This window comes from Cervus elaphus, chromosome 20 (genome assembly GCF_910594005.1).
Source record: "Cervus elaphus chromosome 20, mCerEla1.1, whole genome shotgun sequence".
NCBI lineage: Eukaryota > Metazoa > Chordata > Mammalia > Artiodactyla > Cervidae > Cervus > Cervus elaphus.
This window is the reverse complement of record NC_057834.1, coordinates 63,794,177-63,819,888: the sequence shown is the minus strand read 5'-3', so window position 1 is coordinate 63,819,888 and position 25,712 is coordinate 63,794,177. Positions and strand designations below refer to the sequence as shown.

The 25,712-nt window shown below is 33.9% G+C and overlaps 1 protein-coding gene across 6 annotated transcripts in view; it reads right to left on the bottom strand.

The window, feature by feature from the left end:
• Positions 1-25,712, bottom strand: part of COL11A1 (collagen type XI alpha 1 chain) — a 210,379-nt gene that overhangs the window by 6,504 nt on the left and 178,163 nt on the right. For all 6 annotated transcript variants that reach the window (XM_043875927.1, XM_043875926.1, XM_043875928.1 and 3 more), the window contains 11 exons: positions 24,435-24,488; positions 23,341-23,394; positions 14,586-14,639; positions 14,342-14,449; positions 13,816-13,869; positions 7,091-7,144; positions 6,000-6,107; positions 5,472-5,525; positions 5,333-5,368; positions 5,185-5,238; positions 3,024-3,273 (listed from right to left, as the gene is read on the bottom strand). In XM_043875927.1, coding sequence (XP_043731862.1) covers positions 3,024-3,273; positions 5,185-5,238; positions 5,333-5,368; positions 5,472-5,525; positions 6,000-6,107; positions 7,091-7,144; positions 13,816-13,869; positions 14,342-14,449; positions 14,586-14,639; positions 23,341-23,394; positions 24,435-24,488 — 880 coding nt within the window. The remainder of the gene's footprint in view (positions 1-3,023; positions 3,274-5,184; positions 5,239-5,332; positions 5,369-5,471; positions 5,526-5,999; positions 6,108-7,090; positions 7,145-13,815; positions 13,870-14,341; positions 14,450-14,585; positions 14,640-23,340; positions 23,395-24,434; positions 24,489-25,712) is intronic.

The window sequence follows — 25,712 nt, the reverse complement described above, 5'->3', positions numbered from 1 at the left end:
CCACTCCAGTATTCTTGCCTGGAGAATCCCCATGGAGAGCGGAGCCTGGTGGCTACAGTCCACGGAGTTGCAAAGAGTCAGACACGACTGAGTGATTAAGCACAGCACAAGCACAAATACATTTATATAAAAAAACTGAATACATTATAGGGCCAATTTTATTGGACAAATAAGGAGAAATGAATATTCATTGATTTTTCTACATGTATCACTTTTATGCTTTTGGTCACATTGGGGTATATGTTTGAATAAGGAATGACCTATTGTCTTGTCTGCCTGGAGCTTTGCGAATGTCCCCATCTTCCTGAAACATCCTTTTTTTTATTCTTAGCATGCCTATTACTTTTGTGTTTCAGCTTAAATGCCTCCTCCTCAAATATTAATACCCTATTTATTTACGTATAATAAATTGCAAGTATATTGGGTGGAGATATACTTGACCCTAAATCCTATATGTGTTATTTACTATTTAAGTGAAATCCCGTGGACTGAGGAGGTTGGCAGTCTTCAGGCCATGGGGTTGCAAAAGAGTTGGACATGACTTAGCAACTAAAATAGCAATAACCTGACTATAATGATCATTTATTTTTCCTTGATTTATTTATGGATTTATTTATTAATGATGGAGGTGAGAGTATCTACTTAGCTTCAAGGATCATTCTTTTGCATTACTATATAACAAAAACTTCATTAAGTAAAAGTACTCCTTCTTTAAATGGGCTCCAAATAAGGCTATGTTATATATTTAAATACAGTTTGCTATTAATTGTATTATCTAAATGGTACAGAACTAATTTTATCATGTAAATGACCATGACCATTAATTTGGTGTTAGGTGAGTAATGATGTTAAGTAGTGGAACTAACAAAAAGTTATTCTTTAAGTAATTGACAATGGGGTTATTTAAGAATAATTGGGGGGATAGACTTGATAGATATGTGATGACTACTCTCCTACCATTCTTCATGCTGCCATTTCATTTCAAATATTGATTTAAATTATGTCAATTCACTGATTATGAACTTTAAACAATGTAAAAGCTCAAACTGCTTGGTTTAGTATTGGAACTCCTGAAAATTTAATATCAGTTTTCTTTTTAAAATAAATTATTTAACAAAAAAAATATACTTTTTCTGATTACACCATTAATAATTTCACATCTGGAACCAATTAAATTTCTTGGAAGAAAATTACACAAGAAAATAAAAATCATCTAAGATTTTACCAACTGGAATAACCATTCAATCTTTGTTATTTCTTAGGGTTTTAAAGAATAAATAATTTTGAATTATCTGGTAAGCATTATTTTTATCTCTTCTTAGTTAACATTGTTACTAGATATTCTTTCAAGTGACATATATTTAAATTACTAAGCTGCTTTTATGACTTTTTGCCATTTCAACTTGCAAAAGATTTCATAGGAACTCTAATTTTGGATAGCAGGGGAAATATGTATCTGTCACACAATGCTATTATAAAACTTACCATCTTTCTAAATTCCATATATATGTGTTAGTATACTGTAATGGTCTTTATCTTTCTGGCTTACTTCACTCTGTATAATGGGCTTCAGTTTCATCCACTTCATTGTCTTGAGCATCAAGTTCTAGTTAATCATATGTTATTTTATGTTGTCAGTAAATGCTTATGTTTTACATTTGATATTTAGTCACATATGTATGATTACCCTAGCTAGATCAGAAATGTGGGTCATTCTTTTTATAAATCACTGAATTAATATGAAACTAAACAATATATATTTCAAATAAATATAAATGCAAAGATTTTTGATAGCAGTTTGTAAAGAATCCTTAATAATTATGTGTCTCTTTTTAACAGATTGTGCTTAAGACAGGAGACTTTTAAGATACTCTTTGTCATAAGGAATGTCTGTTCTTGAATTGCATGAAACTTTTCTGTCTATGCTGAGTTATTAGGATCTCAGTTACAACATTCATTATATGATCGATAGTGAAAAATAATGTCATACAAGTAAATAGAGTGACGAAGTATTTCCACTTAAAGTGGGAGATTTAAAATCAGATACAGATCTGCCCACTTTTGGTTTAGTTTAGGATTATGTGAGTTAGTCACTTAAGACACCTGGGACTGTTAGCCTCTCAGAACAGGTATATAAGAGTTTTTGTTGTTTAGTCACTCAGTTGTCATCTAACTCTTTTGTGACCTCATGGACTATATAGCCTGTAGCTAGGCTCCTCTGTTCTTGGCGCAGAGGAGCTCCAAGGCAAGAATACTGGAGTGGGTAGGTATAGTAAATTATCTTGATATTATTACAAACAAATCATTCACTGTTGTTCTTGTTATTCATGGATCAATGAAATAAATTTTTGCCTCAAACTATATATTTCTTAAATACTCTTTTCACCAAATCATTGCTAAACTGATAGGTCGCATGATTCAGTTATGCTACTTAAGCCTTAATGTTATATAAGTTAGGACATAGGATATAAATATGTAGTAATATGCACATATATATGCACACATCATACCCATTCTATGATAGTAATTACATACCAAAATACATTTGTGTTATCTTGTTGTTATTTTTTAGTCGCTAAGTCATGTCTGACTCTTTTGTGACCCCATGGACTGTTGCCCGCTAGGTTCCTCGGTTTGTGAGATTTCCCAGGCAAGAATACTGGAATAAGATGCCATTTCCTTCTTCAGGGGGTCTTCCTGACCTAGGCTTCAAACCTGCATCTCCTGCATTGGCAGGGGTAGTCACTAGGGAAGCCCTTGTGTATCTATAACCATCTAAAAATGATCTTGTCATACTTTAACAGAACCTTATTTAACAAGACAAAGATTTTCCAAAGTAGATCTAGAATTACAGTGTAAATGGCTTTTTTTTTTTTTTGTCTACAGGATTTGAATTAATAATCATTCACTCTCATTTTATTTAGAGTGTATATTAAATATTTAACTAGAATTAATGAGCTGACAACGCATCTCAGTAACTTAGAAGCTCAAGACATTCACTTGGTCATGTATTATTAACATACCATCTGGGAAGTCAGGGTGGCTGAGTTGCAGATCTTTGCAAGTTCGGGCTGGATTGGTCTGTGTCCCCATTGGAAACTTCATATGCTCGATGTCTTGTTTCAAGGAATTGAGGGAACCAAATATTTCCTCCATTCCATCATTGTAATCCAGAATATTATCACCTGCGTCTGCTTGCATGCTTTCAGCATGTCTTCTTGTTTTCTTGGGTGACAAGATTGGTAAAGGCTGTATGACTTCACCTGGTGGACCCTGTAAAAGAGATGATGTGCATGTAACTGCTTCCTAAGGTAAAATATTCTGCAAATATTAATTATTACTGATTATGTTATCTTATAGGAAATTACAGTATGTTTAGCCTTTCAATGTTTTCTCTGTTTTTAAAGCTTTCTCTAATTGCTTATATATATTTATTATACATGAGTGAGTGAGTGAAGTTGCTCAGTCGTGTCCCACTCTTTGCGACCCGTGGACTGTAGCCCACCAGGCTCCTCCATCCATGGGATTCTCCAGGCAAGAATACTGGAGTGGGTTGCCATTTCCTTCTCCAGGGGATCTTCCCGACCCAGGGATCGAACCCAGGTCTCCTGCGTTGCAGGCAGATTCTTTAACCTCTGAGTCACCTCTTTGCGACCCCAAGAACTACAGTCCATGGGATTCCCTAGGCAAGAATACTGGAGTGGGTAGACTTTCCCTTCTCCAGGAGATCTTCCCAACCCAGGGATCGAACCCAGGTCTCTCGCATTGCAGGCGGATTCTTTACCACTGAGCCATAGAGGAAGCCCTTATTATTATACATATATATCTTTATATATAAACTTTGTGAATTCTTTAAAAAGAATCTAGTGGAGATATTGAGGTAAACACAAAAATCAGATGATTTCTGGACCTTTTTCTATAGAAGTAACATAGCACAGATTTGTGTGGAGATATATTATATATATGTTAATTTTTTATTTACTAACTAGTCCTCATTTTCATGTCCTATCCCTGCAACTAGACTTGAGTCTCTGAAGATTAAAACATTTTTAGGTTCTTGTGTTATATAATGAGATATCTATGGTACTTGACAATGATTTATATCACATTTAAAAATACATATTAGCTGGTTCCAAACATTTATAGCTGTATATATAAACAAAGAAGTGCAATCAGACTTGAATTTACATATCTATAAGAGTAGAATTACACCAAATAGTTAATCTGTACTTTTATGGATTGAATTCTATCCCATAAAAATCCATGTGTAGAATTCCAAAGCCACAGTAACTCAGAGGAAGACCTTATTTAGAAATGAAGTGGCTATAGGTATAATTATTAAAGTGAACATGAGGGCATTAGAGTGGTTCTTATTCCAATATGACTGATATCATTCTAAAATGGGAAAATCTGGCACAGAGACATGCATAGTCCGAAGACCATGTGAAGAGACACAAGAAGACAGCCTTCTACAAACCAAGGAGAGAAGTCTCCAACAGATCTTTCCCCCACACATCACCTCAGAAACAATGTTTCTGACACTCTGGTCTAGGACTTCTGCCTTCTAAATTTGAGGGACAAAACATTTCTATCCTTTGAACCATCTAGTTTTTGATTCTTTGTTACTGTCATCACAGCAAATTAGTACTCATATAGCTTAGAAATAAGTTCAAGAAGAAAGTCGCAAATTTTGTCACATGGATCTAACACAATAGTTGTGTGAATCCTGGTAAATGTCAAATTTAATAAGTGGTAGCTATTATTATCATTATATGCAGTAGGAAAAAAATGCCAAGTATCTGAACTTTACTTTTTATTCCTAGTTAGGTATTAATATATCTTTGTGGCATAGAAGCAGTTGCTTTCATGAAAATGTGATATAAAAATATATGATTTTCTTAAAAAATAAAGCAAGATATTATAATATATAGTTACAGTATCTTTATATTCAAAGAGTGAAGCCAATTTACAAGCGGCCACTTTATTATCTGAGCTACTAGGGAAGCCCAATTAAAAGACACATGTTGGCATGCAGACCCAAGTACTTAATTAAGGTAGTTGCTATTTCCTAGAAAATCAGTACTTTGACAGAATGTGTTTTTTCATTCTTATAAATTCAGAGAAATCACTGGCAGTCTCAAGAGGCTAATTGCCAAAATATTCCTCTCGTTACCATGCACTTACCGGAGGCCCAGGAGGTCCTGGAAGACCACTGTCACCCTTCTGGCCAGCAGGGCCCTATTAGAAAGAATAAGCAACAAGGTAAATGGAGACCAAAGCATCTAAGTAGGCATCACTGAAAAATTTAAATGCCAAACGGAAAGGTACTTACCGTAGAGCCTTTAGTGCCCTTTGGACCTTGAGGACCCTAAAAAATGCAAAAGTGAAAGTAGACAAAAAATCTAGAGGATCTATGTCTCTTTGATTTATTTATAAGTTAACCTTGTAAAATTCTTCTGTCTTGTACTTACTGGTAAGCCCGGAGGACCAGGTGGACCTATGGGACCGGCAGGACCTGGAATTCCCTACAGAGAAATTTCATACAAATTAGTTTTTCTCAGTGACTCCATTTTTATACGTTACATAACAACAAACACTGCAAAATTTAGACAGTGCAGACATACAGAAGAATGGTTTAAAATTTTCCATTTTAAATCTAAGAAATAACTTTTGCAAGATAATCTGTATTTTTTTTTCCATTTTGCTGCAATATTTCTCCCTATATATATCTTTATGCTCCTACGGCCTTGAGAATAATTATTTGTATGTGTTGAGGATTCAATGAACATTTGTGTAATTGACTACTGAAGTATAATTTTTATGGTTTCCAATTTTCATAATTTTTGTTTATTTACTCTAAAGTTGAATAAATTTTGTTTTGAAAACATCATTAACTTAAATCACTTCCTTGGTCATGTTAAAGGAATGTGTGCAGGTGTGGGGGTGTATTGATTGTATGATTGGAAAGGAGTAGGAAAATAAATTATATCTTTACTCACTCCATCTCCCTTTGCTCCTGGAGATCCTTGAGTTCCAGGGAGTCCTCTGTCACCCTTTTCACCTTGCTCTCCTGGAGGACCAATTAGGCCAATTAAACCAGGATGTCCCTTTGAAAGGCAAAGAAATTTTAATGATGTATAAATTGCAACCATGCATTAAGTTATAGTCATAAAATAACTTCAAATTAAATTCATGAAATATAAGAATAAAAGTACATTAGAAATTTTAACCCTTTCTGAATAAAATATAGGATTAAGAAACTTTTCCTCCTCACCTAATAGGATCATTTACTGATTGTATTATGTGAGACCTTCATTAAGGGTTAAGAATATGTATTACTGAACAAAATGCTTTCTGAAAGTATCACTTCAGTGCTGTGTGTACTTAAAGGGAATTCCTTTAACTAAAAGTCCAATAATGACCATATTTAATATTGGTGAAATAAGCAACAGATAAATCATTGCTTTATAAGCATTAGATAATGTATACGTATGGCTAAGTCTTTTCTGTTCACCAGAAACTAAAACAAGATTGCTAATTGGCTATAATCCAAGACAATGCTTTTGGTGCTTAAAAAAATTAAATTAAAAAAAATAAAATGATTTCTATTCTTCAGAGATTTTTCAGTACCTAAGAAATATTTACAAACATAATTAAAAAATATTAATGTCACTCTAAAAATGTTTTTATTTTCTTTAATTATTTGATGCAATAGAGCACATATATCTTTAAAATTACCATCTGAAGGACAGTCTAGTTTAAAATTTTTATTTTCATGTTTGAAAACATGAAAAAATTGGCACTTTGTTATTCTGTTTATTTTCTGAATAGTTATTTTAGTACAACCATATGCTTTCTCCATATGGTTTCTACAAAGGAACATTGACTAATATAACACTGAGTTCTGGTACATTCTTACATCATTATTTTCTCTTTTCTGAATTCCTCTTGGAAGCTAAGGACTGACAGCATTTTCCTTGGTTAGAATGACAAAGGAATTCCTTGAAATTTTGAGTGATTTTAATGTGCATAATTGTAGTCTCTGCAATTAGGATATCAACAGTGTAATAATATATTATTTTATTCTCACCTTTTCACCCTTGGAGCCAGGGTCACCTTTGAGACCGGGTAAGCCAGGAGGTCCCTAAATAATGAGAAATAACAAACATACATAGAGTATGGGCAAATTATATTGTAATGAAAATTACGGGATGATTTTAGCAACCAATTCTTAGTCCTGGCCCCTACTCACAAAAATATTCATAATGACGTCTTTTAAACAAATTTTTAGATATAAAAACTAGTGTACTTCAACACAAATTAAGGTTCTTGTTCTGAAATTACAGCAAGTTGAACTATGCAGGCAGATAGTTTACAAGTAGGTGATGGATGAAAGAAAGGCCAGGATAATACTATACTTGAGTCACTACTGCTTACAACAAATACCGCTTCAAGAAACAAAGGCAAAATATAAATTTTTCTCTATGACTTTGAATTATATAGACTGAATTGAACTATTTGAATTATAATTTCAGTAAAGATTTTACCATAGCACTTAAAAATCAAATCGTTTTAACTTTGATCAAGCTATGTGATTAGTCTTCACTGTAGTATCTTTTGCAAGGCTACCATAAGTATTTTTTCCCTCTCTAGACAACTTGAGTTTCCAGTGTGAAAGAGCACAGTAAGTATTAGTCCATCATCTTTATGAATTTAATGTATTAAGGGCCATGGATCTAATCTAAATAACATGATGTAATATAAAAACTATGGGTTGAGAATCCGATAGACTTGGAATAGAAACCAGATTCTCTTATCAGCAGTTTAGCTAACCAAAGAGAACTTCAGTTCTCTCATCTGTAAACAAAGGATTATAATCCCTGTCTCAAGGGGCTACTGTTAAATTGCATAGATAAATGCTTTCCTTTCTTTAGTTTCTCAAGGTCTTCTCCTCAAACTGAAATCTTGAATATCAGAGAAAGGTAAGAAAAATATTAGTATAAATTAGTCCTGGGTAACAACAGTGTTTTGGACTGTTATCAGAAATATTTAAATTTGTTTTGGTGGTACAGTGGTCAAGAACCTGCTTCCCAATGCAGGAGACACAGGAGATGCATGTTCGATCCCTGGGTTGGTAAGATCACCTGGAGAATGAATGACAAGCTATTCTGGCCTGAAGAATTCCAGTGGACCCTCTGACTAGAGTCCATGGGGTTGCAAACAGTTGGACATGACTGAGCGACTAACACACTGCACTACATGAATGAATTTGAAATTCTGTGAGTATTGATATAAAAGTGAACAATTTCCCTATATCATTCTATTGACAATAGATAAACTTATTTTTATAGAAATTACATGCAATTTTAAGTGTAAATGTGCCTAATAATCTTCTTATAAAGAAAAAGTTATTAATCCTCAGATGTAGATTTGTTATCAATTCAGTTCAGATTCTGTTTTGTGTAACTAATAAATAATCATGCTACTTTGTTAAAATAATAATCAAATTCACTTTCAGGAATATTCTAAGGCTAGATTCTAACACTGGACTTTCATCTCATTTGCTAATACTATATCAGAGTGAGTGATCTCAAAGTGTGATCCTCAGACCAGTAGCATTATCATCACTTATTATTTTGAGTGCTTGCATGCTCAGCCGTATTAGACTCTGATGCCAGAAACTGTGGCCTAAGGCTTCTCTGTTGATGGGATTCTCCAGGTAGGAATACCAAAGTGGGTTGCCATGCCCTTTTCCAGGGGATTGTCCCAACCCAGGGATCGAACCTGCATCTCCTGCATTGCAGACAGATTCTTTACCACTGAGCCATCGGGGAAAACCTTTGTGAACATATTAGAGAAGAAAATTCAGAAGCTTGTCTAGACTAACTGAATCTGAAATTCTGGAGTTAGAGACCAGCAATCTGTTTCACAGGTTTATTATTCATTAAAGTTTGAGAAAAATGATTCTGTGGCATTAGGTCCAAATCTGTCAAATCAATATGAAAATCAGAATAGCATAAAGAATGTCATTTATGTTAAAATAAAAGCATTACTTATTTAGTCCTACTAGTTCAATAATTTTAAGATTAAGAAAGTATATTTGCACCAACTCTTTTCTGTTCTCATCAGAAAGGCCTGGTAAATTATTGGTTAGGAAATTAATGTTGCCTAGTAGCACAATTTTAAAGGAATAATATAAGTGAGTAATGAAATAATTCCTTGATGTCATGTGACCATCAGGATAGATGCCAAACATTCTATATGTAAGCACAAGGTGACATAAAAATGCATAAAAAATAGTTCTAAGAAATATGTAATTTCATAAAAGAACCATATACCTGAACCAGTAGCCTGAACCCATTTAAAAATATTGGTTAAATTGACATATGTCAGTAAAAAGTAAATACATTCTTTAGTTTGAAATACAAAAGCTATTTAAAGAGGCCAGATTTTTTTCTTTCTTTCTTCTTATTTTACATTCAAGCTCTCTCTGGTAGGCGATAAACTTCACAGAAATTTTGCTATAAGTGGGAGAACTAATAGGGATGTCACTTGATGAACACTGATATTCCAATCACTGCTTCATTCAGCATCTCAGGTCTACCACTCATTAGTTGGGTACTCCTGAGTCTGTTCCTTCTTATCTCAGAGCTTTATTTATAAATGTATTCTAATAATAACTGTGTTAGAGAATTGTGATAGAGAAAGAAAAAACAGGCCTATGAAAGCACTACATATAGTGAAGTATATGGAAATATGAATTATTGTTATTTGTTTCTGATATGCTCTAGATGGTTATCAATCAGCTTTCTCATGACATTCTAATAGTAAAAGCTATAATGGCAAAAGAAAGAAACACTACAGATTCTAAATGCTCAGGGTAATGGGAAACATACTAGAAGTTATTTGTGTTTGTAATGCTTTCAAATCATTTCTATAAATATTTTTCATGAAAGAGCTATAGAAATGAATGTTAATTCTTTTAAGCTAATAATATCATAAAATTGCAAACTATATCTAAGGAGGCATTTGCCAAGCAAAGTCAGTTTCTTGTTTTCATCAGTTGGAAATAGACATTGGCAAGTTATGATGTGATAGCAGTTATAAAAATCCTCTGAACCTGCAACATATCAAAAATATCAACTCTGCATATAAAAATGTTATTTCAGGTACACATATTTTCTATTTCCTCTTTAGAATATTGTAAATTGAAAAACCCCATGAAATACATAATTCATAAGTAATAAAGTGAAAAGGCAAACAGGGATGATACATTCTTAGGTGTCTAGAATACACAATCAAGTATTTTCCCCTGCTGTATCATTCTGTACACAATATTTGCTTTAATATGCATCTCAAAATTCTAGTGCATTAAAATTTAAAGAAAATTCAGATCCTACTCTTTATTTAGAAAGTAGTATTGTAAAATAACATTTAATTTGGTGAAAAGCAAATGTTTTGTGATTTAAGCCTGCTTAATCATTATGGAATGCTACACATCTCAAACCTGTTTACAGATAAGTTAAATGTAGCATTTAAAAATTTTAAATATAATTCAGTAACCCATCCTACCATTATTCAGCAATTATGGCTTAAAAAATAATGCTATCAGATTATTTTACTTATCAGCATGTAAAAAGAATTAATGTATGATAAGGTAAACTTGTACAAATACTAAACAATTTTTCAGCTACACTGGAATAAATAGTTCTTAAAATGAAAGATTATGAAACAAAATAAATGTTTAAAACTAAAATAGATGCTAATTATGCCTTAAAAATAAAATAAAAATTAATATAAAATTATTAAATCATGTTTATTTTGACTATGCAGCAGAGGGAATATAGCAACAATTACTGTTCTCTAAAGCACTCAGTTTTATTCCCATTTGATTTTTTATACTTTCTGAAAAACAAAACAAAACAAAAATAACACAACAAAAAAGTTCAACTTCAAAAACCCTTAAATAAAATTCTTTATACAATCTCATCATTGTTTTTAGCTTTCTTTTTAGCTTTCACATATACTGTTTATCTACTTTCAGTTTCATATGATGGTTCTGAATATTTAACTGTATATAAAATTCATGCATATGTAGAAGATTAATTTTTGCCATGAGAAATATCTAAATTTTGAAGTAATAAGTAAACATTGTACCATATATAAACTCTAGTAGAGCTGATCATATAGAATGGTGAGATACCAGCTATCATTTTATGAATTTTAAAATGTTTGTTCTTTCTTATCTCAGAGCTTTATTTATAAATATATTATAATAATAATTGTGTTAGAGAATTGTGATAATTAAAGAAAAACCAGGCTTATGAAAGAACTATATATAGTGAGGTGTTAGTTATTGTTGAGTCTGACTCTTTGCAACCCCATGGATTATACCCCACCAGGCTTCTCTGTCCATGGAATTCTCCAGGCAAGAACACTGGAGTGGGTTGCCATTCCCTTCTTCAGGGGATGTTCCCAACACAGGGATGGAACCCAGGTGTCCTGCATTGCAGGCACATTCTTCATCTTCTGAGCCACCCGGGAAACCCACATACAGTGAAGTAGAAACGAAATGTTTGTTTCACTGTAGCCCAAAGAATTCCCAATCCAAATATTAATATAAAGTTGTTAAATTGTTACTTACATAGCAAATGGTCTAAGTTGCTTCAGTTCTGTTTTGTTTTTTAGGAATAGCTCATTTAATCAACATGAGAAGCCCGTGGATAAAAATATATTAATATCCCCATTTAATTCATTTTAACTTCATAACATCCTATAAGATAGATGTCTACTTAAATTCTCATTTTACAGATGAGAAACCTAAAGCTTAAAAAAATTGAATAACTTTCTTAAAACTCATTCAGGTTGAAAGTTGATGACCTTAACCTGCAATCATGATATGCTACTTTTCGCTCAAATCCAAAATTGCCTTTCTTAGTTGAACTGAAAAGTTCATTAAATTGTTATAAAATGCATCCTGAAGATGATTTCTCCACTCATCCTCATCTCTTGAAGACCAAGTAGCATTTTCATCAAAATTAGCACAAACTGTTTGATGGTATGAAAAATCTACAACAGATTCGCATTCTAAATACTCTCTGATAAAACAAACAAACAAAAAAGCAGCCAGAAAAAGAAATGACACACATGTTCCTCAGTTCTGTTGTTTTCCATTTTACCGTGGAAAAGGGTGTGAGTTATTTAGCTAACATTCAGAATTATAAAGTTTTGCAGGCTAGAATCAGGTGGTATGTCTGATGGTTTTATTTTTAATATTAGCTGAAGGAAATCTCCAGCTTGATGCTTTTTATTACATCTGGAAAAAGGTCAGAATACTTACTGGAAAATCTGAAATGACCAAAAAAATCTTTGGCAAATTTTAGGGTGGTATTAAGGTGGAGTATTTTTTTCCGAGGCTATGACTCTGTGCACTTAGGAATTTAGCATATCTAAGAAGAGTATTCTCTAAATAGTGATGCAGACATGGAGCTGATGATCCTATTTTGTCAAGTCCCTGTTCCAAAGCCAGTGGGGTCATGTGCAGATTTGACAATCTTCTCAAAATTTGATAACTTTTATCTATTTATTAAACTAAGTGATCTTTAACTTTTCAAAGCAAGTTAAAAAAAAATAATCTCCATAACACTAATACCTGGAATGTTAGAGGAAATTTTTGTGATATTTTTACAAAAAGAAACGGCCACGTTCTCCTGAATGGTTAAGATTGTGAACACTAGTTTCAAGGCCTTTCTCAGCACGTACATATATCTGAGGTAGTTGATATATTCATGAGAAGAGGCAGTTTTGTAAAATTTCTATAGACAAACCTGACTAATTAAACTGATATACATTATACTTGAGGGGTTTCCCAGGTGGCTCAGGGGTAAAGAATCCACCTGCCAATGCAGGAGATGTGGATTTGATCCCTGGGTCGGGAAGATACCCTGGAGAAGGAAATGGCAGCCTACCCCAGTATTCCTGCCCGGGAATCCCACGGACAGAGGAGTCTGGTAGGCTGCAGTCCGTGAGGTTGCAAAGAGTTGGACATAACTGAGCAACTGAGCACATTATACTTGAAGAGCGCTAAAGGTCTTGCTTCCTGTTTTAATTAATCCCTTTACATATTACTATTTTTGGACAATGAAGTTCAAATGTCTCTACCATGAGATAGAATCTGTCACCTAGTAGGCAATAATTTTAAAAGCAGGTCTTGGAGTCTCACTTTCTGCCTAAATTTTATAGCAAGGTTAGCCTCTATGAACTATATGCTAGTCAGCTAAATGCTTTATTGAATTTCTCAAGTGTGTTGTTTGCATATACAGTTTATGATAGTAACCAAGCTTCTGTGTTGTAATAATTGTACCTCTCTTCACTCACGAGGGTTAATGCTTTATCTTTCAGCCCATATGACTCATGAACAGAACAATTTATTTGGTGAAAGAACCACTGTATGCCCGTGCCAATGCTATTCTTTTAAATGAAGTGCCAGGAAACTAAGTGTAATTGATGCATTTAGGGGAACTGTCCACATTTGGAAAAGAACTGGCTGGGCCATTAGTGGCATTTTATTCAGAATGGAATTTCTTTTTTTTCATCCAATGGACATAAGATAGGAAAGATCTTTTGATCAAGGGCATATTTTCCAAGTAACTTATCAGTTAGAATTATTTTCCTCTTTTTACTTTGGTCTGAGTAATACACTTCCTTAAATACTCTACAATATATAAACCAATTTACCAGACAAAATTTTAGGGATTCTAGCTTATAAACAATTTCGTTTCTGGAATTGTAACAACAGAAAAATGTGGTACTCACCAAAGGACCAGGTGGCCCATCTTGGCCTGCGGCTCCAGGGAGACCCTGTTCTCCCTGTGGAAAAAAAAAAATGACAGATTTTTTAAATTAACAAAAGCAGACATATTATTTTTCTTTAATTTTGGTAATGCAAAAAAGAAAGCAAACATCACCTATGAATTCCATCACATGGAGAACATCTACAAATATTGTAAGCAATTTTTGAGTGTTTTTACTTGCTGTTTGTATGTCTACATGCACATACACACACACACAGATGGATGACTGCGTGTATAAAAGTCTTACATCTTTGAGATCTTAGGGCTTAGCTTTCTATTCTACCTTTATAATTTAGAATTTCATCATGTACTTATTAAATAAATGACATACTTAAATATTCTCACTGGCTTTGGCTTTAATTATTTACATACTATTTACCATATACAATAATTTATATAATAATGTTGACATAAATATTTTCATCCATAATTTTTCTTAGAAATAAGACATTATTTTCAAAATGACAACTTTCAGCACAGATGCTCACCACAGGGCCAGGGATGCCCCGAAGACCCTCTGGACCAGGCTTTCCAGCCGGTCCTTGAGGACCAACTGGGCCAGTTTTTCCTGGAGGACCCTCAGCTCCTGCTTCTCCCTGTTAGAAAATAAAATATGTGGATGCATTAATAATGAAGATAGACATTTTATTATTTTATGAGAAGTACTGAAATAGTTGTTGTCCAATACATACATGAGGTTTGCAAACAGGATACCTAGAGTGTATGTTTTACCTTAGCTCCTTTTTCACCTTGTCTTCCCTCTGCCCCTGCAGCTCCAGGAGGACCCTACAAGCACAGAATTGCACTTAAAATACATATAGCATATAAAAACAGTACAACTGAGATCTTATTTATAAATACCCCAATTTAATTGGTGAGATTCTAATACATTGTGATTTTCTATAGCAATTTAGTTTAAGAAACTGAGAAAACTCAAAACCCCTTTGATGTACAAATTTTAGTTAGAATATTAAGCACAAATGAAGCGCAGACTGAGTAGATTACAGATAATCACATCACAATAATGTAAGGAGACAATAAAGATAAAAATTTTAAAGAAATGCTAGTGCTTAGTCACTCTTACTGTGTTAAACACTCAGTTATCCTTTATTATGTTGTATAATTAGAAATTAATTGAGGGTTTCAGATTTGATTTTCATCATTATATGTGTTTTAGACTGGCTCCTTTCTTAATCTCAGAATATCCATATGTTACACATTTTCATAAGATTATTTTCAAACTGGAATAGTACAACATTTAAAATCTTATTGGTCAACAGATACTGACTTTTTATTCTCTGACATTATATAATTCACATAATTTAGTGGCATAAAAATAGCATGACTTTTACAAATCTAGTATTAGAGAAAACAGAAAAAAATCTTCACACTCCACATGTCATCCAAAAACTTAATGACATACTGCTATTTGCATAACTTTTGTATAGCTGCATGGATTGCTATGGAGAAATGCTAATTATTATATATATTTAAAGATTTTCATAATGCTCCTCCACACACACACACACACACACACACACACACACACACACACATATAGTTTTCAATCTTTGTGAGGTATTGGTCTACCTATTTCTCTTCAGTTCTTTTTTACTAGCTATGTGACTTTTAACCAATTATTAGTATTTTTGAACTTCATTTCTTTCATCCTAAAGTGTTCAGTTCAGTTCAGTCGCTCAGTAGTGTCTGACTCTCTGCAACCCCATGGACTGCAGCACACCAGGCTTCCCTGTCCATCACCAGCTCCCAGAGCTTACTCAAACTCATGTCCATAGAGTCGATGAAGTCTAAAATATTATTAATAAGAATTCTCTTGTTATAGAATTATTGTAAAATTTAAATGATGCAACACATGAAGTATTTTGTGAACTTCCCAGTTGAGCAGTATCAAATACAGGTATGGAATCTAGTGTTTAAGAACCTAAAACCTGGACTCAGACTTCCTAGATTCAAATCCTGGCTCTGCCATCCACTAGCTTTGTGATCTTTGGCTAGGTACTGTGAGTGATTCAGTTTACTTCTCTGCATAATGTGTATTATAATAGCAGCTATCTCCCAGCATCATCATGAGAATTCAATGAATTGATAAACTTAAAGGGTGTATAACAGTACGTGAGTGATAAAAACACTACAAACATTAGTTATTGCTTTTATTATTACTAAAATGATTGGCTATTGTTATTCTATATAAATTCAATTAAAGTATTTTACCAATATTTTTCACCCTGTTGGCAACTTAAGAATCACGGCAAATAAAACTGACTTTCAAAATACATTTACAAATATCATTTCAACAGATTTTTTATTTCATACTTTTCAGGTTTATAACACCTACAGGATATTAACTCCATCTTTTAAATTACTTGTTGTAACTAGAAAATTGAAGTCAGCTAAAAAGAAATTCTATACTATGATCCTGTACTATATGGTCAGATCTTGAAACTTGACATTCAGATTTCCTTCTTACATTTTCTTCATCATCAGTGAAATATAAAACTTGACATTTCTAAACTTCATAACAAATAGGTAAAAAGGAATCATTTATATTACATAACTTCAATATAATAGTCAAGGTATCAAAGAAAACAAAAATTTTTGAAGCTAGAAATATGCTATAATTCCCACTGTATATAAATTTTGTTCCTATTCATTATATTTAGGCCATTGATATTTTCACTTATGGCACCTCTTAGAAATCTTTCAAATCAACACAAGCAGGGCATTTGGTTTGACAGTCCAGTCAGTAAGAGCGCTTCTGCCCTCTTACTGTGGTGGGATAAACAATGTATATATTCCTAGCAAATTCATTCTAAGACATAACAAATTTATGACTGGATTATAAAATATTTATTTCACTTCCACTAATTCATTGATATTTATTATTACTTAACAAACATTACGATTCAACCTGAATCTTAATTGTGCTGAAAATTTTTACACAAGTTCAGACATAAGTACAGGAAGTTTAAAAAGAAAATTAATGATCTCTAGGAAATTGTAGTATTTCATTTATCCCCAGACTTTCCTGCTTTTCATTTGTTTACTTAATTTTTGCTATGAATTGTGTTCAAAATCATCCACTAAGATTGAGATTGGAGTTTGGGAAGAGTAGAAGAGACAATATTAATTGGTGGATGCAAGGTGAGGGAGGATGAATTTCTTCCAGATGCTTTATTAATATTCTACTGGTGAATAAATGCTAGCCTTTCATTTGGTCTTTAAAATCCACATTTAAAATGAGTACCAAGCACTTCACGAAATTCAGAGTTCTGTGAACTAATTTCTCTCTGAGAGAGGCAATGAATATATCATCAGGAATTATTTTCTCAATATTATCACTGTAGCTTCATCTATTATTAGACATTCCTTGTTCCTTGACCCCAAAATAAGAAATGTATAAGTTCTGTAAGCAGTCTCTTATTTACAATTCAAGCAGTAATTTGTTAACAATAATATAGGCATTGAAACTTAAGTGTATCTTTTGAATTTCATACTATTTATGAAAGAGTACTTCTCCATAGAAGCATAAGCTTCAAATATTTCTTAGTGTTAAAGAGCTGAGTCATATTTTTGTGCACAGATGGTAGCTAAACTTATTGTGATGATTATTTTACAATGTATAAAATATCCAATCATTATGTTGTACAGTGAAACTAATATAATATTGTAAGTCAATTATACATCAATTAAAAATATTGGTATGATGGCTAAAATATTAACTTTTTCAAGTGTGAAAGTGTTAGTCTCTCAGTCCTGTCCGACTTTGTGACCCCAAGGACTGTAGCCTTTGTCCATGCAATTCTCCAGGCAAGAAAACTTGGAGTGGGTTGCCATTTCCTTCTCTAGGGGATGTTCCCCACCCAGGGATGGAATCTGGGTCTCCCACACTGCAGGCAGATTCTTTACCATCTGAGCCATCAGGGAAGGACAGTGGGTAAAATAGCCATAATGACTATAATTTGGGGAATAGAAATGAGATTCAATGAATAATGGGCTTTTCTTTATTCTGTGAAGATTTTACCTTACAATAGTGACATAAACATACTAACTTCAAGATTGAATTTATACCCATGAACTTTATAATACAGAAAATATATAAATATCCAGCTTTAGAAAAAGCAAGTCACCAGCAATCTAAAATGTAACAAAAATGTTGCATTTACTACAAGGGAAAAAGGAAAATTTGAGTTTAAAAAGCCTAGAAAATTTAAATACAAGTAAACTAGAGCATAGCCACAAAATTGTGATTTAATAGAAAGTTTTTTCATCCCAAAAGGATTTCTTTCCTCTTTGAATGAATGCCTAATGTCTATCCTGGTGGAAATCCACATTAAATGACTCTGGTCTGTTCTTTATCTCATTTTCCCCATTTTTCACTTATTCTTTATATTTTTTTCTAGATGAAACAGGTTTATTTTTAAGAAAGACTAGAGTGAAAATGGATACTGTAGTTTTTCTAAGAGAATAGGCAGTTTTCTTAAAAAAAGAAAACTAAAAATGCCTATGAACAAATTCTTGTTTTAGTCACTTCTTTCTCAGATATCTGCATAAACAGAGAGGCAAGGACTTAATGCAGTGACTTAGTTGCTGTACTATCATGAAGCAATGAATGTTTTGATTGGAAAATGTCTCATAAAACACGATACAACAAAATAGGTTCTTGTAAATCAGTATCACTGCTATGCAACATTTTTCTTGCTGTGAGAAATATACATTATATAAGATATACAATGGGCTTCTCGGGTAGCTCAGCTGGTAAAGAATCCGCCTGCAATGGAAGAAACCCCGGTTCGATTCCTGGGTCAGGAAGATCCACTGGAGAAGGGATAGGCTACCCACTCCAGTATTCTTGGGCTTCCCTGGTGGCTCAATTGGTAAAGAATCCACCTGCAATGTGGGAAACCAGGGTTCAATCCCTGGGTTGGGAAGATCCCCTGGAGAAGGGAAAGGCTACCCACTCCAGTATCCTTGCCTGGAGAATCCCATGGACAGAGGAGCCTGATTGGCTACAGTCCATGGGATTGCAGAATCGGACACGACTGAGCAACTAACACTTTCACTTCACTTTCAAAATATATGATGTATATGTTTATAATAGCCAGGACATGGAAGCAACCGAGATGCCCAACAGCAGACGAATGGATAAGGAAGCTATGGTACATACACACAATGGAATATTACTCAGCCATTAAAAAGAATTCATTTGAATCAGTTCTAATGAGATGGATGAAACTGGAGCCCACTATACAGAGTGAAGTAAGCCAGAAAGATAAAGACCAATACAGTATACTAACGCATATATATGGAATTTTAAAAGATGGTAACGATAACCCTATATGCAAAACAGCAAAAGAGACACAGAGGTACAGAACAGACTTTGGGACTCTGTGGGAGAAGGCGAGGGTGGGATGTTCTGAGAGAACAGCATTGAAACAAGTATACTATCAAGGGTGAAACAGATCACCAGCCCAGGTTGGATGCATGAGATGGGTGCTCAGGGCTGGTGCACTGGGAAGATCCAGAGGGATGGGATAGGGAGGGAGGCAGGAGGGGGGATCGGGATGGGGAACACATGTAAATCCATGGCTGATTCATGTCAATGTATGGCAAAACCACTACAATATTGTAAAGTAATTAGCCTCCAACTAATAAAAAATAAATGGAAAAATAAATAAATATATTGGGAAATCTATTGACCAAAAAAAACCCAAAAAATATGATATAGTCTTTTCCACTATTCACATTTTACAACATTACTCTACAATTTGCACAATCTTCCATACATGCTGCAAATAATTAAAACTTTCTTAGATGCCAGAAATGTACTGTGCCTGGAAAATGTAAGAAAAAGGGTGAAACTCTAAGAAATTCACAAAGTTTAAAGAGAGAAGACAAAATTAACAAATGCAGTACATTGTAAAACACAGGGAGATGAAATAGGTGTACAAGAAAGGTACGCTGATCTAGTTTGGCAATAGGAAGGCTTTCCTAAGAACCTAATATCTGATCTTTATCTTAGGGTAGGTAGATATGGAAGGGATTTTCCTTATAGCATTTTATCTTCTAACCATCCACATCCATGCATAAGGGCATAGGCTCATATATGTTATATATGAGCATATAAAATTGGTTAAAATTTCCTCTATATTTCTATCAATTAATAATATCAGTTATTGCTTTAATTTTTTGTCAATTTTCCTTTGGCAAAAATGAGATAAACTCCTTAAAATTCCATTTAGTATATGCGTTTTCAAATTATAATATTTAAATCAGTTTAGTCATCTGTAGATTTTTTTTTCAATATAAGGGTTTTGAACTAGCTCTTGGTTTCAAACAGCTATAATGATAACTGGAGCATTAAAATCCAATGGCCTATTGATATAAACTGTAGTCGTCTAGTGCCTTAAGGAAATATATGTTTATTCTCAAGTATTAAAATGCATGACAGAAGGTACATGTACCACAAATGGCAACTTAATTTTCCTACCTGTTCAATAACTGTTAGAATGATGTTTCTTAATATCACTGCTCCTCACAACATTCTGATCAATATTCTATCAGGAAAGTTTATTATCATTTATTTGCAAGATTCCCTCAAGGGAAATAAAATACTTTTCAACACATTTCTATTCATTGCTATTTCTGCTATGAGATGTTATAGCAAAATTGTTACTGATCTACTTTTGTGTTATGTCCAATGTAGGGAAACAAAGGATAAGAGAAATATTAATTTCCACAAATTACATACAAAGCTGACTTAAAATTATACTTTCCAGATGAACTAAAGGGAAATAAATGGTAAGGAAATTCCATATTCAATTAAGTAGTAAGTGTATAGATCAGATATTATAATTATTCTATAGGAATGCTTTTGCTGTTTCCACAAGGGTAATTTTAAATGCTTTTGAACTGTGGTGTTGGAGAAGACTCTTTGAGAGTTGCTTGGACGCAAGGAGATCCAACCAGTTCATCCTAAAGATCAGTCTCGGGTGTTCATTGGAGGGACTGATGTTGAAGCTGAAACTCCAGTACTTTGGCCACCATCAGGAGGAGCTGACTCATTTGAAAAGACCCTGATGCTGGGAAAGATTAAGGGCAGGAGGAGAAGGGGATGACAGAGGATGAGATGGATGGATGGCATCACCAACTCAATGGACATGGGTTTGGGTAGACTCCGGGAGTTGGTGATGGACAGGGAGGTCTGGCGTGCTGCAGCTCATGGGGTCACAAAGAGTCGGACACGACTGAGCGACTGAACTGATCTGAATTTTAAATTGATTCTTGCATCAAAGACAATAACTGCCTGCTGGCTGAATGCAAAAGCTAGCAAAGGCAGAATTCTACCCACTCCAGTATTCTGGCCTGGAGATTTCCATGGACTGTATAATCTATGGGGTCGCAAAGAGTTGGACATGACTGAGCGACTTTCACTTCACTTATCCCTTCTGCCTCAGGAGTTTGTGTTCCTTCAGTACATAAACAAGGTGATTTCACAGACATACAGCAAAGTTCTAAAGTACTTCCTTTGCACATTTCTCAAACTAGGTCTAAATCCCTGTTGCTTAGCAAATTCAAGTTATTGAAATTATATGCAGTCATCATGAATTTAATGCTCTGTTTTCTGGCAGTAGTTGTCATAGGAAATTCCTTTACAGTTTATGTTACATGATTTTATATGTATTTACATCAAATAAATAATACAAATATGTATCCACCTCAACAGAGTCACAGTATTCTATATTTAAAAAATGTAATTAATGATGAAGTTATAAATTCATTGCTAATGAACTTTCATGTCAATTTACAGAACTCAGAAATTAGAAGAAAATGTCTATCTTATCTGTACATTTTAATTAATATGCTTGTTTCATTTATAAATGATGCCATAATTCAAAACTTATATTTAACTCCTTAGGAAAAGCATTCACTCTTTGAACTCTTGATAAATTCAGATACTAGATGTGATGATTTAAATATACATTTATTAATTTAATTTCACTCCAGCATTGGCTATTATTTTGCCCACTTTATAAATGAGAAAATTGAGACTCAAGGAAATTAACTTATTCTAAGTTGTATTTCTGGGCTTCCCAGGTAGTACTAGTGATAAAGAACCTTCCTGCTAATGCAGGAGATTTAAGAGATGGGGTTTAATCTCTGGGTCAGGAAGATTCCCTGAAGAAGGTCATGGCAACCCACTCCAATATTCTTGCCTGGATAATCCCATGGACAGAGGACCCTGGCAGGCTACAGTCTATATGGTCACAAAGTGTTGAACACAACTGAGTGATTGAGAATGTATGTAAGAATAATAGCCCAATGGTTGTTTTGAGATATATTTCTTTTTCTATCAAGACTATGCTTTTGGCCTGCTAACAAAAAGAAAACAAGCAAACAAATAAAATAATAATAATTATGAGAAAGAAAAGGAGGAAGAGGAGGAGAAAAGTTAAAACAGGCACTTGGTCAGTGGGATAAAATTGTATTCAAAGACAATATTCACTACAAACTAAGTTCATTCCTGGCAGAGAAGTGTTTGGTTGTAAATATTGACTCAAATTTATATCCTGAGTGCATGATAAGTCATTTCAGTTGTGTCTGACTTTTTCTTATCCCACAGACTGTAGCCTGCCAGGCTCCTCTGATCCTGAGAGACAGAATTAAAACCTGTTCATACTCTGTGTATAGGAAGATGTATAGTATGAATATCTCCTAATATAAAGCTATCATTAGAAAACAAGTGTGGCCCCAATTGCTCTGTGCTTTTGAATTACTGAAGAGAAAATGAGACTATGAAACACATTTTAATGTTTACCACATATTTTGTTCATGGAGAGGTTAAAAACTAGATCAAAGAAGGTGCAGGAGAACACTCGATATTGATAGAAGACCTGCAAGAGGCAGGTCTACAGGATTGTTTTATTATAAAAACAGTATAGTAATAGGGAAAAGGCAATAAAGCAAATCTCCTAGGTTCCCTAGTAGCCAATATTTTGAACAAGATTTTTATATTTCACTATAGTTATTTTTTAAAATACAGCCATTGTTTCCAAATCAGAGTAGTTTGACAGTGTAAAACAATCTAACATGCTGATTTCTGAGCTCATACTATTGATACTGTAATAAGGTTTCTATAATTCTTTAAAGAAGCCCTGGACTTCAGACGACACCATGAGCTGAAGTTTAGGGTATCAGCAGAGTCTTTTAAAAAGTCTGCGACATTTTTACAGAGCAGGAGATCTAAGCATAGAGGTGTGAAACTATTTTTCACTGTGACAGATTAAACCTGTCAATTAAAGTGTGTTTAACATTAATAATTATTTTGGCAAATTCAGGAAATTATTCTCTAGGACTTATATATTTCAGTACCATTATAATGTTGCCTGCAGCTTATATATATTATATAAATTTATACACAGAATGGATAATTAGTAGATATTTCAAATAAAAAAATTTTTAAACTTACTCTTTTACCAGGAGGACCTGGTGGGCCAGCCTCACCAGATGGGCCAGGAGGACCCTATAAAATGTGAAAAAAATATCTTTTAAGCAATTTTATGAGTATTATTTTATGGCTTCCAGCACTGTTCAAAATCTGGAATGAAACCAACACGCTTTTTTCATTTCTCCACATCTATTTCCTGGAATATCTCAGCCCTATTTCAGATACTTAAACTTCCTCCAGATATCTATAATTAGAACTGGTAAATTTATATGGAAAACTTCTTCATATAAATAGAAGAAAAAAGTGGAATTGAATTCCTTCTATTTAAAACTGTTTTTTAAGTGCTAATTTATATCTGACATATATCCAATCAATGTACGAATTAATAGAATCATGTGGTTAATAATTCTATTCATATCACATACATCTGTGAACTATGAATCTGTATCTCTAACTTTATCTTGTGCAACACTACCCTTTATTATGCAAAGGAGAACACAACATGCTGGGATATGACCCACAAGTCTTATTCACACAAAATAAACCTATATATCTTTGACTGCAAACATCCAGTGGATATGACTCTAGAGACAAAGTTATGTTGAGTGCAGTTTGTCTTTCACTCCTACTTAAGTAAGCATCCTCCTTACTTCCTCCTTAAATAACCACATGTGGCCGAAGCTACATTAATTTCCCAAATTAAAAATTAAAAAAAATAGTCCAATAATGCTGAGTTCCTTTAGGTTAGAAATTGAAGTAATTCATCCTAATAATAGGCTGATAACCTCATTTTCTTCATCTAAGTCTCACTTGTGACTTTAAAATGATTTTCCATTTAACACAATGGGAGAGATAGTTGAATGTGATCTGGTGTGACAAAATCACTATTATGATACAGCTTTAGTTTTTATTACAAAGGCTGTGCTTATATTTCTTAAATCGTATCAAGTAAGAAACATTCCATGGAAGACTGAATTTAAACTGGAGTTCAAATATGACTGATAATTCATTAAGAAAAATATGTGTACATTTAGCTATGCTTTTGAGAGCCTGATTACTTCTTTAAAATATCTTGAGACTCTGCAGAGACTAAATAAAATAGTGTTCTTACTTACCGGTTGTCCAGGATCTCCATCTTCACCCTTGTCACCACCAACACCATCTTGACCCTATAATCAGCAAAAGAAAATGAACCCAGGTATTTCTCACTATTAACTCACTTTTATCAGAAAAAAAAAAAAGATATGATGTACCAGCTTAGATAGACAAGAGTATCATTATATTCTTTCAGTTGTTTTCTTTAAGAATTATAGAATCTTTTACTATAAAATTTATGAAATTTCTCCCATATGAAATTAAAAAATATATAGTATGTTCTGAATATAAAGAAAGGGGAAGATATAATTATTATACAAGAAGAGTGCATCCTTTAACTATGAACAAATATGATGCAATTTGAGATATCTGGATTTTAGAATAGACCAAGGTAAAAGCAGAACTCCTGTAATTTTGAAAGAAAAGTAATACTGCTACTCAGATAATTAAAATGTACAACCCAACAAACTCTGGAACACTAACCCAATGAAGAGATAATAATAATCATGCAATGCAAGTCTCAGTTCAGTGCAGTTCAATTGCTCAGTCGGGTCCGACTATTTGCGACCCCATGAATCGCAGCATGCCAGGCCTTCCTGTCCATCACCAACTCCCAGAGTTTATCCAAACCCATGCCCATAGAGTCAGTGATGCCATCCAGCCATCTCATCCTCTGTTGTCCCCTTCTCCTCCTGCCCCCAATCCCTCCCAGCACCAGGGTCTTTTCCAATGAGTCAACTCTTCGCATCAGGTGGCCAAAGTATTGGAGTTTCAGCTTCAGCATCAGTCCTTCCAATGAACACCCAGGACTGATCTCCTTTAGGATGGACTGGTTGGATCTCCTTGCAGTCCAAGGGACTCTCAAGAGTCTTCTCCAACACCACAGTTCAAAAGCATCAATTTTTCGGCACTCAGCTTTCTTCACAGTCCAACTCTCACATCCATACATGACCACTGGAAAAACCATAGCCTTGACCAGATGGACTTTTGTTGGCAAAGTAATGGCTCTGCTTTTTGATATGCTATCTAGGTTGGTCATAACTTTCTTTCCAAGGAGTAAGCATCTTTTAATTTCATGGCTGCAGTCACCATCTGCAGTGATTTTGGAGCCAAAAAATAAAGTCTGTCACTGTTTCCACTGTCTCCCCATCTATTTCCCATGAGGTGATGGGACCAGATGCCATGATCTTAGTGTTCTGAATGTTGAGCTTTAAGCCAAATTTTTCACTCTCCTCTTTCACTTTCATCAAGAGGCTTTTTAGTTCCTCTTCACTTTCTGCCATAATGCAAGTCTAATA